At 40.9% G+C, this 20,560-nt stretch overlaps 2 protein-coding genes across 4 annotated transcripts in view; one reads left to right on the top strand and one right to left on the bottom strand.

Moving 5' to 3' along the window:
• Positions 1–8,805, top strand: part of LOC110496659 (protein NDRG1) — a 42,189-nt gene extending 33,384 nt beyond the window's left edge. For both annotated transcript variants that reach the window (XM_036953443.1, XM_036953444.1), the window contains 3 exons: positions 5,733–5,768; positions 6,059–6,110; positions 7,240–8,805. In XM_036953443.1, the coding sequence (XP_036809338.1) occupies positions 5,733–5,768; positions 6,059–6,110; positions 7,240–7,484 (333 nt within the window). In that variant the 3' untranslated portion in view covers positions 7,485–8,805. The remainder of the gene's footprint in view (positions 1–5,732; positions 5,769–6,058; positions 6,111–7,239) is intronic.
• LOC110496658 (CCN family member 4) lies at positions 8,766–18,586 on the bottom strand. 2 transcript variants are annotated; one of them, XM_021572678.2, is made up of 6 exons: positions 18,386–18,586; positions 16,843–16,905; positions 12,875–13,163; positions 12,228–12,482; positions 10,245–10,438; positions 8,766–10,024 (listed from the first exon to the last, which is right to left on the bottom strand). In XM_021572678.2, exons 3-6 carry the CDS (start codon positions 13,131–13,133, stop codon positions 9,719–9,721), a joined length of 1,014 nt encoding a protein of 337 aa, XP_021428353.2. In that variant the 5' UTR covers positions 13,134–13,163; positions 16,843–16,905; positions 18,386–18,586; the 3' UTR covers positions 8,766–9,718. The 2 variants fall into 2 exon arrangements, with proteins under 2 accessions (XP_021428353.2, XP_021428352.2); XM_021572677.2 differs by lacking the exon at positions 16,843–16,905.
• Positions 18,587–20,560: the final 1,974 nt, after the last annotated feature.

Raw genomic sequence — 20,560 nt, 5'->3', positions numbered from 1 at the left:
GATGTTAATGGACATGTGATGTTAATGGACATGTGATGTTAATGGACACGTGATGTTAATTGACATGTGATGTCAATGGACATGTGATGTTAATGTTAATGGACACGTGATGTTAATGGACACGTGATGTTAATGGACATGTGATGTTAATGGACATGTGATGTTAATGGACACGTGATGTTAATGGACATGTGATGTTAATGTTAATGGACACGTGATGTTAATGGACATGTGTTGTTAATGTTAATGGACATGTGATTTTAATGGACACGTGTTGTTAATGTTAATGGACATGTGATGTTAATGGACATGTGATGTTAATGGACATGTGATGTTAATGGACACATGATGTTAATGGACACATGATGTTAATGGCCACGTGATGTTAATGGACATGTGATGTTAATGGAAATGTGATGTTAATGGAAATGTGATGTTAATGGACACATGATGTTAATGGACACGTGATGTTAATGGACACGTGTTGTTAATGTTAATGGACACGTGTTGTTAATGTTAATGGACACGTGTTGTTAATGTTAATGGTCACGTGATGTTAATGGACACGTGATGTTAATGGACACGTGTTGTTAATGTTAATGGACACGTGATGTTAATGTTAATGGTCACGTGATGTTAATGGACACGTGATGTTAATGGACACGTGATGTTAATGGACACGTGTTGTTAATGTTAATGGACACGTGATGTTAATGTTAATGGACACGTGATGTTAATGGACGTGATGTTAATGGACACGTGATGTTAATGTTAATGGACATGTGATGTTAATGGACATGTGATGTTAATGGACATGTGATGTTAATGGACACGTGTTGTTAATGTTAATGGACACGTGATGGTAATGTTAATGAACACGTGTTGTTAATGTTAATGGACACGTGATGTTAATGTTAATGGACACGTGTTGTTAATGTTAATGGACACGTGATGTTAATGGACATGTGTTGTTAATGTTAATGGACACGTGATGTTAATGTTAATGGACACGTGATGTTAATGGACATGTGATGTTAATGGACACGTGTTGTTAATGTTAATGGACACGTGATGTTAATGGACATGTGATGTTAATGGACACGTGTTGTTAATGTTAATGGACACGTGATGTTAATGTTAATGAACACGTGGTGTTAATGGACACGTGATGTTAATGGACACGTGTTGTTAATGGACATGTGATATTAATGGACATGTGATGTTAATGGACACGTGTTGTTAATGTTAATGGACACGTGATGTTAATGGACATGTGATGTTAATGGACACGTGATGTTAATGGACACGTGTTGTTAATGTTAATGGACACGTGATGTTAATGGACACGTGATGTTAATGGACATGTGATGTTAATGGACACGTGTTGTTAATGTTAATGGACACGTGTTGTTAATGTTAATGGACACGTGATGTTAATGGACACGTGATGTTAATGGACACGTGTTGTTAATGTTAATGGACACGTGTTGTTAATGTTAATGGACACGTGATGTTAATGGACACGTGATGTTAATGGACATGTGATGTTAATGGACATGTGATGTTAATGTTAATGGACACGTGATGTTAATGGACACGTGATGTTAATGAACATGTGATGTTAATGGACACGTGTTGTTAATGTTAATTGACATGTGATGTTAATGGACACGTGATGTTAATGGACACGTGTTGTTAATGTTAATGGACATGTGATGTTAATGGACACGTGATGTTAATGGACACGTGTTGTTAATGTTAATGGACACGTGATGTTAATGGACACGTGATGTTAATGTTAATGGACACGTGATGTTAATGGACACTTGTTGTTAATGTTAATGGACACGTGTTGTTAATGTTAATGGGCACGTGATGTTAATGGACACGTGATGTTGATGTTAATGGACACGTGTTGTTAATGTTAATGGACACGTGTTGTTAATGGACACGTGTTGTTAATGTTAATGGACACGTGTTGTTAATGTTAATGGACACGTGTTGTTAATGGACACGTGTTGTTAATGTTAATGGACACGTGATGTTAATGTTAATGGACACGTGATGTTAATGGACACGTGTTGTTAATGTTAATGGACACGTGATGTTAATGTTAATGGACACGTGATGTTAATGTTAATGGACACGTGTTGTTAATGTTAATGGACACGTGATGTTAATGGACACGTGATGTTAATGTTAATGGACACGTGATGTTAATGTTAATGGACACGTGTTGTTAATGTTAATGGACACGTGATGTTAATGTTAATGGACACGTGATGTTAATGGACACGTGATGTTAATGGACACGTGATGTTAATGGACACGTGATGTTAATGTTAATGGACACGTGATGTTAATGGACACGTGATGTTAATGGATACGTGATGTTAATGGACACGTGATGTTAATGGACACGTGATGTTAATGTTAATGGACACGTGATGTTAATGGACACGTGATGTTCATGTTAATGGACACGTGATGTTAATGGACACGTGTTGTTAATGTTAATGGACACGTGATGTTAATGTTAATGGACACGTGTTGTTAATGTTAATGGGCACTTGTTGTTAATGTTAATGGACACGTGTTGTTAATGTTAATGGACAAGTGATGTTAATGGACACGTGTTGTTAATGTTAATGGACACGTGATGTTAATGGACACTTGTTGTTAATGTTAATGGACACGTGTTGTTAATGTTAATGGGCACGTGATGTTAATGGACACGTGATGTTGATGTTAATGGACACGTGTTGTTAATGTTAATGGACACGTGTTGTTAATGGACACGTGTTGTTAATGTTAATGGACACGTGATGTTAATGTTAATGGACACGTGATGTTAATAGACACGTGTTGTTAATGGACACGTGATGTTAATGTTAATGGACACGTGATGTTAATGGACACGTGATGTTAATGGACACGTGATGTTAATGTTAATGGACACGTGTTGTTAATGTTAATGGACACGTGTTGTTAATGTTAATGGACATGTGATGTTAATGTTAATGGACACGTGATGTTAATGGACACGTGATGTTAATGGACACGTGATGTTAATGTTAATGGACACGCAATGTTAATGTTAATGGACACGTGTTGTTAATGGACACGTGATGTTAATGTTAATGGACACGTGATGTTAATGGATACGTGATGTTAATGGACACGTGATGTTAATGTTAATGGACACGTGTTGTTAATGTTAATGGACACGTGATGTTAATGGACACGTGATGTTAATGGACACGTGATGTTAATGGACACGTGATGTTAATGTTAATGGACACATGATGTTAATGGACACGTGTTGTTAATGGACACGTGATGTTAATGGACACGTGTTGTTAATGGACACGTGATGTTAATGTTAATGGACACGTGATGTTAATGGACACGTGATGTTAATGTTAATGGACACGTGATGTTAATGGACACGTGTTGTTAATGTTAATGGACATGTGATGTTAATGGACACGTGATGTTAATGGACACGTGATGTTAATGGACACGTGATGTTAATGGACACGTGATGTTAATGTTAATGGACACTTGTTGTTAATGTTAATGGACACGTGATGTTAATAGACACGTGTTGTTAATGGACACGTGATGTTAATGTTAATGGACACGTGATGTTAATGGACACGTGATGTTAATGTTAATGGACACGTGATGTTAATGGACATGTGATGTTAATGGACATGTGATGTTAATGGACACGTGATGTTAATTGACATGTGATGTCAATGGACATGTGATGTTAATGTTAATGGACACGTGATGTTAATGGACACGTGATGTTAATGGACATGTGATGTTAATGGACATGTGATGTTAATGGACACGTGATGTTAATGGACATGTGATGTTAATGTTAATGGACACGTGATGTTAATGGACATGTGTTGTTAATGTTAATGGACATGTGATTTTAATGGACACGTGTTGTTAATGTTAATGGACATGTGATGTTAATGGACATGTGATGTTAATGGACATGTGATGTTAATGGACACATGATGTTAATGGACACATGATGTTAATGGCCACGTGATGTTAATGGACATGTGATGTTAATGGAAATGTGATGTTAATGGAAATGTGATGTTAATGGACACATGATGTTAATGGACACGTGATGTTAATGGACACGTGTTGTTAATGTTAATGGACACGTGTTGTTAATGTTAATGGACACGTGTTGTTAATGTTAATGGTCACGTGATGTTAATGGACACGTGATGTTAATGGACACGTGTTGTTAATGTTAATGGACACGTGATGTTAATGTTAATGGTCACGTGATGTTAATGGACACGTGATGTTAATGGACACGTGATGTTAATGGACACGTGTTGTTAATGTTAATGGACACGTGATGTTAATGTTAATGGACACGTGATGTTAATGGACGTGATGTTAATGGACACGTGATGTTAATGTTAATGGACATGTGATGTTAATGGACATGTGATGTTAATGGACATGTGATGTTAATGGACACGTGTTGTTAATGTTAATGGACACGTGATGGTAATGTTAATGAACACGTGTTGTTAATGTTAATGGACACGTGATGTTAATGTTAATGGACACGTGTTGTTAATGTTAATGGACACGTGATGTTAATGGACATGTGTTGTTAATGTTAATGGACACGTGATGTTAATGTTAATGGACACGTGATGTTAATGGACATGTGATGTTAATGGACACGTGTTGTTAATGTTAATGGACACGTGATGTTAATGGACATGTGATGTTAATGGACACGTGTTGTTAATGTTAATGGACACGTGATGTTAATGTTAATGAACACGTGGTGTTAATGGACACGTGATGTTAATGGACACGTGTTGTTAATGGACATGTGATATTAATGGACATGTGATGTTAATGGACACGTGTTGTTAATGTTAATGGACACGTGATGTTAATGGACATGTGATGTTAATGGACACGTGATGTTAATGGACACGTGTTGTTAATGTTAATGGACACGTGATGTTAATGGACACGTGATGTTAATGGACATGTGATGTTAATGGACACGTGTTGTTAATGTTAATGGACACGTGTTGTTAATGTTAATGGACACGTGATGTTAATGGACACGTGATGTTAATGGACACGTGTTGTTAATGTTAATGGACACGTGTTGTTAATGTTAATGGACACGTGATGTTAATGGACACGTGATGTTAATGGACATGTGATGTTAATGGACATGTGATGTTAATGTTAATGGACACGTGATGTTAATGGACACGTGATGTTAATGAACATGTGATGTTAATGGACACGTGTTGTTAATGTTAATTGACATGTGATGTTAATGGACACGTGATGTTAATGGACACGTGTTGTTAATGTTAATGGACATGTGATGTTAATGGACACGTGATGTTAATGGACACGTGTTGTTAATGTTAATGGACACGTGATGTTAATGGACACGTGATGTTAATGGACACGTGATGTTAATGGACATGTGATGTTAATGGACACGTGTTGTTAATGGAACTTGTTGTTTGCTGAGACAGTGTTAAATATTAAATGGGAAGTTGTTTTGTGTAATGAAGAGTAATGGCGGGTGACTAATGTCGTCCCGCTGATGACGTGCTACCTTAACTCTGCTCTCTTGAATGACGCACCCCGTGAGGTGTTAACTGACTCCTAACTCATAGCCTGTTTCTTTTCTCCCCTCCTCCATCCAGATGGCTGATTGTGGAGGCCTGCCCATGGTTGACCAGGTGTGTTTCTAGCTTGTTAACACGTTCACGGAGGCCAAGGGATAACAGTTAGGGGGCTAATACAGGGCAGCTTCACTTAAGAGCATTAGTGACAGTAGCAATGAGGCACGGACGTCAGGCTGGAGAGTTTATACCCAGGTCAGCACCTTCTGCTACAACAGCTGTCATACATACGCCTCTCGTTATCACAGCGTCTGTAGGATATGCCACGAACCTGTCAGTTGATATGTCATTATGTGGATAATAACAGGGGAAAAAGGGCCTAACTTTCTCATTTGCTCTCTCGACAGCCTGCAAAGCTGACAGAGGCCTTCAAGTACTTCATTCAGGGAATGGGCTACAGTAAGTACACACTCTCTCTGTGTAACCAACACTGACCAGTAATTATATTAACATTCGGTATGTAGAAATATAAAAGCCTGTTACCCTATTAGTGTTGCTGCCAACTAATAATATGGGTCTTCACGACAACCTGTAAGAATGACATTGTCTGGAACTAGGAGATGAGATTAGTAATTTCACCTTCAGATTAGACATTTAGACAACAGGAAGTCTGTTACCTGTTCTGTAATGATTAAATATAATATATTACATAATGCCCTCAATAGGAATCCAGCTGACCATGGACACAGGAGTGTGAATGGATCATTAACCCTGTCTCTCCTCCTCCTCCTCTCCCCCCTGCCTCCTCCACCTCCTCCTATGCCCCCTTTTCCTCCTCCTATTTACCCCTGCCTCCTCCACCTCCTGCTATGGCCCCTTTTCCTCCTCCTATTTACCCCTGCCTCCTCCACCTCCTCCTATGGCCCCCTTTCCTCCTCCTATTTACCCCTGCCTCCTCCACCTCCTGCTATGGCCCCTTTTCCTCCTCCTATTTACCCCTGCCTCCTCCACCTCCTCCTATGGCCCCCTTTCCTCTTCCTATTTACCCCTGCCTCCTCCACCTCCTCCTATGGCCCCTTTTCCTCCTCCTGTTCCCCCTGCCTCCTCCACCTCCTCCTATGGCCCATTTTCCTCCTCCTGTTCCCCCTGCCTCCTCCACCTCCTGCTATGGCCCCTTTTCCTCCTCCTATTTACCCCTGCCTCCTCCACCTCCTGCTATGGCCCCTTTTCCTCCTCCTATTTACCCCTGCCTCCTCCACCTCCTCCTATGGCCCCCTTTCCTCCTCCTATTTACCCCTGCCTCCTCCACCTCCTCCTATGGCCCCTTTTCCTCCTCCTGTTCCCCCTGCCTCCTCCACCTCCTGCTATGGCCCCTTTTCCTCCTCCTGTTCCCCCTGCCTCCTCCACCTCCTCCTATGGCCCCTTTTCCTCCTCCTGTTCCCCCTGCCTCCTCCACCTCCTCCTATGGCCCCCTTTCCTCCTCCTATTTACCCCTGCCTCCTCCACCTCCTCCTATGGCCCCTTTTCCTCCTCCTGTTCCCCCTGCCTCCTTTTCCTCCTCCTTCTCTCCTCTTCCTCCTTCCCTCAGTGCCTGCTGCCAGCATGACCAGACTGGTCCGCTCTCGCACGGCGTCCGGATCCAGCATCCACTCCATGGAAGGCAACAGGAGCCGGTCTCACACCAACGAGGGAAACCGAAGCCGGTCTCACACCAACGAGGGAAACCGAAGCCGGTCTCACACCAACGAGAAGCGTGGCCGCTCCCACACAGACAGTATGGAAGGCACAGCAAACAGCAGCGCCGCTCTCAAGTCCACCGAAGTGTCCTGCTAGACGACCCTTACCCTCGACCTTTAACCTCCAGCCCTCTGGTTCCTGCTGCACTGCCACTAACCACTCTCTCTCTCACACACACACACACACACACACACACACACACACACACACACACACACACACACACACACACACACACACACACACACACACACACACACACACACACACACACACACACACACACACACACACACACACACACACGATTCCATTCCATTCAATGCAAAGAGTTGTTTTTGTAAAGATATGCAAGTATATACTACGGCATAATAAAGGAAATTCTGTAGAGGGGAAAAAAAACTGAAATTAACTGATCCCTTCCCAATTGCAGAGTCCAGTGGAATATCTAGGTGTTAGGGGCAACGCAGCTGAGCTACACCGCAACAGAGAATGTGGGAGAAAGCTGTTGCAGCAGAGCGAGTACCTAGTACACCAGTTTGTACATTTTTCTTTTTTTTTGTTTGTTTGTAGTGTTTTATCACATCTGACACAGTTTTCTTAAATACGTACCTGACTGTAAAGGAGTGCTTCTTTCTGTTCTCATTGTTATTGTTCATTAACTTGTCAGTGTTATAATTCATGTTATGTGTGATTTAGGATAGACAGTGTTAGGCCTAGATGTGGAGAAAGAAAAGAGAGGCAAGTGGATAAAGTTTTTTTGCTCAAATTGATATTCGTCTTTGAAACCGTGGGAAGGAGAGAATCGGAAATGTATCATGTGCATACAACACATTCCTGTAACCATTCCTCTGTTTTATGATGTTGTCCATTCATTTTGAGTTAAGTCTCCTGGATGTTCTGTATCTGTCAACTCTGTGGAATCAAACCATTGTAACTGTTCTATTCTAGAACATTCCATAATACGCTATTATTTTCATTAATCAAACTCAACAAAAACCTAAATTGAACAGCTTTGAATCCTATTGCTTTAGTAATAGATCATGGCTTCAGGCAAAAAAAAATATTTTGGATATTTTTTGTGTGTGTATGTAAATGTTTTCTATGCAATCAAGCACGGCAGAACAAAGATGATGTGCCATGGAAACCTTCTCTGACTTAAAGTTATTTTGTCGTGAAGGATTTGAGAGAGTCAAGCCGATAGATCCACATAATGTAATGTGAGGATAGTCCTCCTTAGAACGTATCAAAAACCCTCCCACTCTTACGTGCACTACAGCAACACTTGCCGGCTTTGTAGAACACAGGCCTACATCGCTTTTTAAAGATGCACAACTGCCTAATGCTGTAGATGAGAAGCATTAAATATGGCATAACAGTTTTGTATTTATTTAATAAATAAAAACCTATAACTTTTTGTCCTGGTGTTGTGATTACTTCAATGATCATACGTAGAATGTGACCTTGTAAGAATGACACCACACCTTCCACAGATGGATATTTAACCGTATATAGTACATGCATTCTATAGTAGCATCTCACGCCGTCTCTTACTCATCATTCAATTCAGAGCCACGTGATCAAACCAATCTTTACATGAGTGTGGACGAGATTTCGTGAAACTTGTTACTGTGACTTTCATAAAATACCTGTATGGCAACATTTTTTCAATCATTTAGTATTGAATAAATTACAACTAAAATATGTCACACTCATTCCCAAAGCAACCCTATACAGACCATAAAGATATTCTGAAAAAAAATCCTCACGTTTAAATATCCTCTTATAAGAAAAATACTTTGGGTGGGATTCAATCTAATCGATTCAATCCAATGCAAGATATAGAGCAGCACACTATAACAGGCTTGTAAAGGAAATGTAGGCTTGAGCTGACAATCAGAGCATTTACCATGAATGACATCTGCGGACACCGGGAAAATGCCTTCAAAGGGCGGACTGTCTGTTGTATGGTGCTCTGCACTAATAACACACCTCGGATTGAACACCTGCCTTTATGTATACCAACGTCAAATAAAACCATTTTTCGGAAGTTCTGACAAAAAAACGTTTGAGGAAAGGAAAAGAAGATCAAAATGTAGGTAGATGGAAGTTTCGGGCTCTACTCCGTATCACCGAAGTTCAGTGTTACAGCGTGATTGAAATTTAAAGGCAATGTTCTCTTGTTAGCGAAGGCTGCATTCACCGTAAACACTGCATATGTCGTCTCAATCAGAAATTACCTTTAAATTTCTATTGTGCAATCTGTAACGCTTCAGCGATCCAGACTGAATAGAGCCCTTAATAAGCTCACGGCGAATTATTGAAATGTCTCAGTTCACGATCTCAGGGTAACCATAGTAATTCTCCAGCTCGGCAAAGATGTTGTTGGGGTTCCTGCAGCTGAGGTTACAGAAGCAGGCGTTGATCCACATGACCTGCCAGGTGAACACTGCCCCGTTGGGACACACAAACTCCACGTCGATGGTCTTGGACTTGTAGGGAATGCAGCAGCGATCGTCTGTGGCCATGCACACCCCACAGTATTTAGGCCAGTAAGGCTGCTTACTGACACAGCCTGAGATTGTGAAGTTTTTTGGCTGTTCTTCTCTGTAGATGTTCAGACACTTCTTCCCTGGCTGAGAGCGAAAGAGAAAGAGGACAAGTTGAATGATTGAATCAATGCTCTGTAATGTTCCTATAATATTGGGAATGTTGTATTTTTTTAGGCAAACTCTTCAATATAGATAGCATGAACAAACATTTGACCTCTATGCATGTATGCACATGTGTGTCTGTGTCCACGTGTGCGTGCATATTTGAGCGTGGAAGTGTGTCTGTGCACGTCAGTACATGTACCTTGATGTGCTTGGTGATGTCCACCCCACAGGGCCGTATGTTGCAGAGGCGGGACTCTTTCACCATCTCACACCTCTCGTTGGCGTTGGAGACGCGCAGTGACAGACCTCGACCACACGTCTTAGAACAGATACTCCAGGAGGTGGTCTGGATCACACAGTTCCTGCTCCGGCCCTGAGTCTCAGCAGGAAGAGCTATATCAACACAGACAGACAGACAGACAGACAGACAGACAGACACTTTTGTGAGTGTAATGTTTACTGTACATTTTTACTGTAAATTGTTTATTTCACTTTTGTTTATTATCTACTTCACTTGTTTTGGCAATGTTACCATATGTTTCCAATGCCAATAAAGCCTTTAAATTGAAATTGAATTGAGAGAGAGGAGGGACAGTGTCTGACAGACCAACCAACCTGCACATGTCCCCTATGCCATTGTCATTGTTCAATGTATGGTCATTTTTACCCTTGATTATTGTTGACAATATTGGTTAGTATTATTTTTATTATGTTAATATTGTAAATCACCGAAGTAAGCTTATGTCATGCCAATAAAGCAAATAAAATTTAGAGAAAGATATGTAGCTAGATAGAGAGAGAGAGAGCAATAGAGATAGATATGTAGCTAGATAGATAGAGAGAGAGCAATATAGAGAGATATGTAGCTAGATAGAGAGCAATAGAGAGAGATATGTAGCTAGATAGAGAGAGCAATAGAGAGAGATATGTAGCTAGATAGAGAGAGAGAGAGCAATAGAGAGAGATGTGTAGCTAGATAGAGAGAGAGAGCAATAGAGAGATATGTAGCTAGAGAGAGAGAGCAATAGAGAGAGATATGTAGCTAGATAGAGAGAGAGCATTAGAGAGAGATACATGGAGAGAGAGAGATACATAGAGAGAGATGCATAGATAGAGATACATAGATAGAGAGAGATATACATGGTAGCGAGAGAGAGATACATGGAGAAAGAGAGAGAGAGAAACATAGAGAGAGAGAAAGGGAAAGAGAGAGAGATACCGAGAGAAAGATACATAGAGAGAGAGAGATACATAGATACATAGAGAGAGAGAGAGAGAGAGAGAGAGAGAGAGAAAGAGAGAGAGAGAAAGAGAGAGAGAGAGAAGGAGAGTGAGTGAGAGTGAGAGAGGGAAAGATAAATAGATAAAGAGCGAGAGACAGAGAATAATAACAATTGAATATGGGCAGTGATATAATTATTCATCAAAACTGGACCTAATAGCTTGTTGCCATGAGAAGTGCTTTTACCTTCAAGATTGATAGTTAAGTTGTGCAAGGGTGACAGGTCTCGTTGCAATTTTGTATTTTTAACCAAAACAAACATTCTCTAGTAAATCCACGTTTTCTTTTGGCTTTGCACACTACTGGCCAGGATCACTCAGCACTTGAGCTACCCAAAAATAACACTGAGACACAGAGAGAGTGAGAGTGTACAGGAAAAGCGTTTGGTCTTCTCTTACACAGCTGCACCTCTGTTCCTCCCTGGAGTAACAAGCTACACCCTAGTCCACCACAGATACTGTTCCAAGAACCCACACAACATACTGCTGCAACAGCAGCACTACCTGTGAGCTACACTGAAGCACTGTCCTCAAACTATTTTGCTTCACAATTCACAAAGGAATACTCAATATGCACCTGTGTTATTAGTGTTTTAAGATTCTCAATACATACATATCAACTGTAGCATACTGCAGTGGAGGCTGGTGACGGGAGGACAGCTTATAGTAATGACTGGAATGGTATCATACTGTTCCATTCATTCCATTCAAGCTATTAGTATGAGCATGTCCTCACATTTAAAGTGACACCAGCCACCATTGATTGACTGATTAAATGAATGATTGTTGAGAGCTCTTACAAAAGACATGTATGTATTCTGTATTCTGATACTTACAAATGGCATAATAAAACATGACCTTAACCTTAATTGATTGATTGATTGATGGATCTGTGTCCTACCCTCCACTGCATGTCTTGGAGCAGTCTTCCTCCCCTTCTTGGGCTCGTCACAGATCCACTGTTCACAGCAGCGTCCGGGGATCTTGACCCTCCTCGGGTTCTGGCACCACACCCGGGGGGGCTGGGAGTCCGTACACAGGGTCACGCACCCGATGGCCCCGTTCACACACAGACACTGGTATTTACAGCTGGGCTTAAAGCTCTGCCCATTCCGGTAGATCACACCATCATGCTCGCAGCCTGTGCCAACCATATCTGGCAAATAAGATCAGGACAGAAGTCTTACATCACAGAGAGACACACAGTGGTAATGATGACAAGATAATGTAGCAGCGTTTGTTTTTAGTGATATCTGAACAAAAACAAACATGTCATGACATCGGGTAATATGATTATGAAAGATGTTCACTTTTTAATGGTTAATTTGTCATTGCATTTCTCATTTTCTTCAAGGATTATGTTACTAGATGTGCAATTAGTATGTTGGGACATGATCATAGCAGTGTTACTGTGACTTATGATTGGTGTCTTTAGTCATTGTATTGCGTCAGATAGCAAGTTGATTCCACCTACACGTTGAGTGTGGTGTAGAAGTGATGCGATTTGACGTAAGACAACGGTCTTTAGTAGGTTAGAATGACACTTACAGGCACACACTCCTTTTTCGTACCTCGGCTTGTCCACGCTGTAGTCACAGTACAGTCCCTTATGGTAGTCACAGGTGTCTGCCTCGTTGCACTCCTCCCCCACCTGCCTGGCGCAGGCCTTGCAGCAGTCACAGCCGTCCATGAGCAGGCTCACTCCTGCGGGGCAGGCGGGGAGGACCGGGGGGCACTCACAGGGCCAGTGGCAGTACTGGGTCCGGTTGTATGGCTCCAGGTCTGTGGGTTCTGTTAGGGGCAGCATGGCAGTGGGATTCTGGGTCTGGGAGTAGGCCTAGATGAGAGGGACAAGGAGGAGTTAGGGTTATGCGCTCTTGATATGCATAATACATATTTTAGTTTGGCATGGTCATGACCGTGTAACACTATGACCTTGTAACACAATAAACCATGTAAGTAGAGAACAGACATCGAAGATGTATTTTTCCTGAGTAGGCTACCATATCTGGGACAATTGAAAACACTTCTCAGCACTCGGTTGAAGTAGCAACAGTACTGGAGAATAATAGTCTTGCATAAACAGTATTCATTCACCCCAAGGAACAAAGTCATAATTCATTTCATCTACTTAATCTTTTCATTTCTAACCTATCCTAACTAACTCCCTCTAGTTCGGCCAACGACGTAATAGACCCAAATCCCCTATTAGGCTGGATAAATGTTGCACCTCCTGTATGGGCTTAAAGGTCTGGTTTGCAGGCCTTCTTTATAGCAATGTTGAATTACAGGGTAACGGAGAGACGATGACATTTTAGTCCTTTAGGCGACATGCTTACCCAGAGCGACATACAGGAGCAATTCGAGTTAAGTTGCTTGCCCAAAAGCACACCTGGTTAACTTGGCGATTCAACCTCTCAGTTTCTGGCCCAACACTTTTAACCGCTAGGCTACCTGCTGTTCCACAGGTCTTGAGTTAGTAGTCCTGTCCAATGGCCAAGGCTACATTTAAAAAAATGATTTCATCAATATAACACTGGTTAGTCTTTACTTGATCCCTGTCTACATAATATTCTGGCTGTATATTATTCTGCCTATTTCTCATATTGTTTCTTTGAAAATATAAAGTATGTGTAACAGTATAATTTTAGACCGTCCCCTCGCCCATACCCGGGCGCGAACCAGGGACCTTCTGCACACATCAACAACTCACCCTCGAAGCATCGTTACCCATCGCTCCACAAAAGCCGCGGCCCTTGCAGAGCAAGGGGAACTACTACTTCAAGGTCTCAGAGCAAGTGATGTCACTGATTGAAACGCTATTTAGCGCCCACGCTAACTAAGCTAGCCGTTTCACATCCATTACATATGTTCATAGCTGAAGTGACAAAACAAGTTCAATAAAAGGTGTCCAACATTTCATAATATTGCCTGTACAAACTATATATTCACGCAAAGATCCGAAATAGAACATTTTTAAAGCACTCATAAACAGATGCCGTATGAACAAGCCACCAGGGAGAGTTTTACAACCAAACAAATGGCGGTTGGTCTTGGATCCAGACCGTATGAGTCCCTTCATAGGAAACTGGCCCGTCTACTGGTTCAGACTGGCTATAAAGAGGATTTTTTAGTCTTGGATCCAGACCGCATGAGTCCCTTCAGAGGAAACTGGCCCGTCCACTGGTTCATACTGGCTACAAACATGATTCTTAGTCTAGGATCCAGAGTGTATGAGTCCCTTCAGAGGAAACTGGCCCGTCCGCTGGCTCAGACTGGCTATCAACATGATTCTTAGTCTAGGATCCAGACTGTCTGAGTGTGAAGAGAGCATGACTTCCTTGTATGAGTCAGGACACAGAGTGTTCTACAACACATTATTACAGATCAAGTAGCCAGATCGCCTAATGGTCTAATTTAAAATGTCATACACTATTTTGGCTGTGCCTTGCATGCCATCTGTGGGCCAAAATGATATGACTACTCTTATTTCTGATGTCTGAACATTCAACAAGCAGACACATTTTTGGGAGCTTTTTTCAGAATCAGAACATATTGGGCGGGTTTCCCAAAAGTGAAATCCCTTTTTAGTCCAGAACCTTAATCTGTGTCCGGGAAACCAGCCCATTGAAAACAATATTAACTCCTGTTGTTACTGTCTTAACAGCAACCACTGCCTCCAGTATGGGCCGACCAACCCTGCTTAACAAACTTGTCTTGGAGATTCCCATACAGGTTAGGGTAGAATTCTCTAGTATAAACTGGGTGGTTTTAGCCCTGAATGCTGATTGGTTGACAGCCGTGGGATATCAGACCGTATACCACAGGTATGACAAAATATTTATTTTTACTTCTCTAATTACGTTGGTAACCAGTTTAGAATAGCAATACGGCACTTTGGGGGTTTGTGGTATATGGCCAAAATACCAAGGCTACGGGCTGTGTCCAGGAAGTCCGTGTTGGGTCGTGCTTAAGAACAACCCTTAGCATTCTTGCGTTCAAACTACCCGCTAGTCAAAGTGCTCTGAACAAATTAAGAGAATCGTTCACAAACATTGGCACATTCTAAGATCCGATGATGGTATCGGGAGTGTGTTTTCGCACCATCCCTTGGTCGTATTCTCGCGGGGCAGGAAACTCAGAGATCAATCGGTAAACTCTGATTTACCACCCCAAGATTTCCCTGCACAAAGTGTATTTGCGCCCCTACTAGATGGAAACTACAAGTGTAATGGCTGTGGTCAATGCAATGGCACTTCTAAAAGTTGATCCTTCAAACACCCACAAACAGGGAAACAGATCCCAATCAAAGGTATTATTACGTGCTCCACTAAGGCAGTTATTTATCTTATAACTTGTCCTTGTGGTAAAAAATATGTGGGTAAATCAAAGCGCGAATTAAAAGTACGTATCTCCCCGAGCATCATAGCACCGTTAGCTGCAAAAACTCGACTTATCCAGTTGCAGCCCAATTTTTGGAAGAAAAGCACTCGATTTCGTCTCTACGTTATATTGTCATCGAACATGTCACCCTCCCTAAAACGAGAGGCTCCCTGGATCTTTCATTTAAAGACCCTTGCTTCCTTCGGTCTCAATGTAGACTTTGATCTGAAGCCATTCTTGTGATTATTGTGATTTTGCTGTTCATTGTAAATGTTTCTAGGCTTATGTATTCAAATTGTATCTATGATCGTACGCCATCCATTTATGTTTTTTGTATGCTGTTTAAATATATGCGAATTAACCAATGATATCAGGCCACACCCGGCCATGATTACAGACACCTGTGTGTGTCTTTTGACACTATCTAAATCAGTCAACCTGCAGTGTTTGTCATAAAACCCTGATGAAGACAGTTGGACATAAATATTTTTGCATCTGAGCTCCTAGAGTGTGCGGCTCTCCTTTTTATTTTTTTAAGAACAACTTTTAACCTCTGTATAGTGGCCATACCCCCGGTGCCTTATTGCTTAATTAAACCTCTCTAATTACATTTCAGCCTCAACATGTTAAATATCAGAAAAACCAAAGAGCTTCTAATCCAAGTAAATTATACACACAATTCATCTCCAATTAATTGATTGTAAAAAAGACCCCTTAATCATCTTCTAAGTTTCTCATATTTTTTCTCTTAAGCTTCCTTTACGTTTTTCGAATAGAATTCTGTTAATATATAGTAAATTCATGACGTGCATAGGAGGCTTAATACAGATCAACGAGGCTTAATCACGGTTGTAGCACAGAGCCAGTAACCAGGGGGTTCTGCTGCTGAAGCCCAGTCAGCTGTCATCAGGCTGTCAATTACACAACAACATCAGAGAACACAGATATGTCCCAAATGGTACTCTGTTCCCTATATAGTGTACTACTTTTGAGCAGAGCGGTATGGACCCTGGTTAAAAGTAGTTTACTATATAGGGAATAGGGTGCCATTTGGGACATAACCACAAAATGTCACTTTACGCCTCACAATGATTTTTTGGGGTATTTCTCAAGGTAATGAAACCCACACGGACCACAACAACAACTGATCATGACATTAACAGTTTGTTGTCTCCATGTAGCTTCCCTTCTTTAACCTAAAAAGGAAGAGAAAGTAGAGAGGTGTAGTCAATAATGTCATAATATCCATATACATATGGCATAACAGGAAGTTGAATTGGGTTTTCTAATGAGATGACAAGCTTTGTGCATGTCGGTTTAGGTACATTTATGCATAGTTGCATCATTCCTAACCCCCATCATATCTAGACAGCTGAAATTGGAGTTGAGATGAACGTGAATACCATAACGTGTTCAGGGTTATAACCTTTTGACCCTTTGTGTGACCTTTGTTTGACCTTGTGACCTTAAACAGACATATATCATCAAACGCTGTAAAGTGCTGAGACTGAAAAAGTGATCAATCAATTGTCAATGATCTTGATAGAGTGTGAGTGATACAACATAGGTTTGAGCCCAGCAAATCAGAGACGATGTGAGCAGTTTTAACTTTTGAAATCTATTGAGGTTCTTTAAAATCTTTCATGAGGACAATTAAACTAGAAAACAAACAGAAACGTTGCTGTTTGTTGAGGCCATGCAAATAATAGTATTTTCCAGTAACTTGTGGAATCTGGAGTAAAATGCAAAACCTGACTCCACACAACCACAAGGTGGCAGTAAAGTATGACTAAGAATGAGATGTGTAAAAGGAATTCCGGGATCCAATGCCAGAGGAGTGAATTCTGCAGAATTATCTTCTCTGATTCTGAAGCCTAAAGGTGACTAAGGAATCACATATTGGTAGGCCATTCTATATTCAATATAGCTTTTTCCTCGTTAGCGACTATGTTTATATCTTAAGTGGAAATTAGCAGTGGTGGAAAGTACTTAAGTGAAAAATACTTTAAAGTGCTACCTAAGTAGTTTTTTTTTTGCATATCTGTACTTTATTATTTATATTTCTGATTACTTGTATTTTTACTCCACTACATTCCTAAAGAACTCCATACATTTTCCCTGACGCAAAAAAGTAGTTACAGTTTGAGTGGTTAGCAGGACATGAAAATGGTCCAATTCACACACTTATCAAGAGAACATCCCTGGTCATCCCTACTGCCTCTGATCTGGTGGACTCACTAAACACAATTTTCGTTTGTAAATGATGTCTAATTGTTGGAGTGTGCCCCTGGCTATAAGTCAATTTTAAAAAACATGACAATTGTGCCGTCTGGTTTGCTTAATATAAGGAATTTCACATGATTTATATTTGACTTTTTATACATATTTGAGCAATTACATTTACTTTTGATACTTTAGTATATTTAAAACCAAATTATTTTAGACTTTTACTCAAGTTGTATTTTACTATTTTCTATTGAGATATCTTTACTTTTACTCAAATATGACAATTGGGTACTTTTTCCCCCACTGGAAATTTACCCATTAAATGATTTAGGCCTAATAAATCTAAATAAATCATAAGAGTCAGGTCTGGTATTTCAGAAAGAAATATATTTGCTAAATAAAGTTTAAACCACGTGTTAATAAAAAATAATTCTGATGACACTTTCTCACCTTTTGAATCCCAGCTGCTATAAGAATCCACACCAGGAGCCAGCTCATCACTGGTTAGGAATTTTAAATTCATTGAACCCAGAATTACTCCTTTTCTAAAAGCAAAATATTTTGCACTGCACAAGTCTCAGGCATTCTGCTTCTTCTAGTTGTCATCTCCTCCGCGAGGACAACTGTCTCGGACTGGGACTGGAGATGTTATTAAAGCTCGTGCTGCTGACGTCAGGTTTTTAGGACGAGCCCCGCATTTTTCTAGCATAGCGCTCTGTCTTTTCCCTCTCCTCCACTCTCACCCTCTGCTCCTCAGACACGAAAGCCTTTCATGAAGTTGAGGTGGCTTGTCTATAAGGGACAGTTCGACATTTATTAGGGGAAGGGTGGTGGTTTTCCAAAACGATTGTTAAACTTTTGTTTTGCTTTGGGGAGGGTTATGTTTTTTACGTTCGCCCTTTTGCAAGTTTTACTATATCATGTATTCCATCCAAGACACTTGCGCCTCCCCTCTGTCAAGGTGTCTTGATACTTCCCTTATGCACTATGCTTTTCCTTTTGCAAACTATACCACAAGTCAATGTAGTCTACCAGTCTAACTGCCCTCTATCCACCATTCATAGTGACAATAGTGGTAGGTGGGATCGTTCGTCCAGATCTACAATATGCTAACTAGTAATCATACCACACATACATTAATTTAAAGCTGCAGTAATTTTCAGTAAATGCAGAGAGGCCAGGTATGTCATTGCTCATGAAAGAACAGTGAAGACATGAGACACACAGTACAAAAAGCTCCCCTATTGAGCTTGTTTAGGGACAATATTATTATCCTACCTAGACTAGCCTACAACACCACAATGAAATGAAAAAGTGCGTTATTGTTTTCAAGTGAGTACAAAATTATACTCTAGGTTGTAAACTGCAGTGAAAATCTCATTTGAATAACGACGCAAAAGCCCTGGGAGTTGAATATTTAATTCCATTAATTCCATTTGGACCAGTTGTGGGTCTACTCTGGACAGTTTTTAATGTCTAGAAAGGCACAGTAGCTGGCCAGTCTGTCTGTATGTTAAGTTCTGATACTGAGATGCGCTATCTGTTGCGGATCATCATTCTTCCAAGTCTTCCTAAAATAATGTTGACACATACCATAATGTTGAAGTGCCCGAAATCGGTATGCTTTGCTTATTGGTTCTGGTGCATTGGCACAGAAACCTGTTCATGGAACAATATTGTGAGTTGATTGTATGCGGGGGAGGGTGTACAGTGTTCTTTACAGTAAAAGGTAGAGGGTCATGTGAAAATATGTCTAATGTTGGAGAGGGGAGTATGTTTTTTTTATGACACTTTAAGTTGGACAAGCCCCCGACGAACTGGCCATGAACTGAGCGATGTGCATCCCAGCTATGCCACTGAGCTGTAGATTATTCAATAGCATTTGTAAACAAACAGGAATTATTACGCATAGCTGTGTGACTAGGGACTAGGGAGGGACAGTCCTACATTCTCTAAAGAAGGCAGAAGTCGTTTTGGATGTTTTCATATGGCCACCAAGGTGAGTTGAATTTCCCCTCAAAGTTAAGAGGAATTAAATGAAGCGGGTCTGGTTGAATACTCGTCTGGTTCACAGATGTTCAGTTCAGGAAGACAGTGATGTATTTTTAAATGTCTGGAATTAACGGCCTTTGCTGTTAAATGACATGGGCCTATTGAAGTTTTCTACATTGCCTTTGGTGTGGAAAATGTGTTAAGGAAACTGATTTATGTGAAAGGTGGTTATGTCTCAGATCCACAGTCACTTTAGCACAGACAGTTCACACTCTCCAACACAGGGAGTTCCCACTCCTGACCAAGTGTAGCTGTCTGCTGGTCTAGATACTATGGAAAAACCTCTTAGTACTAAACCAAAGCAATGCATCGGTGTATTACGGACATGTGTAAAGCCAGGTAATCTGACGAGAGCGATGCTCTGAGGTGATCTGAGAGGTGTGTTTTCCACACTTACCACATCAACCTTACCCCTCATAGTACATTACCCCTCATAGTACATTACCCCTCATAGTATATTACCCCTCAGAGCACACAGACAGATACTGACATTACCCCTCAGAGCACACAGACAGACACTGACATTACCCCTCAGAGCACACAGACAGACACTGACATTACCCCTCAGAGCAC

This window comes from Oncorhynchus mykiss, chromosome 18 (assembly GCF_013265735.2).
Source record: "Oncorhynchus mykiss isolate Arlee chromosome 18, USDA_OmykA_1.1, whole genome shotgun sequence".
In the NCBI taxonomy this organism is placed as follows: Eukaryota; Metazoa; Chordata; class Actinopteri; order Salmoniformes; family Salmonidae; genus Oncorhynchus; species Oncorhynchus mykiss.
This window is presented reverse-complemented; position numbering and strand designations above follow the sequence as displayed.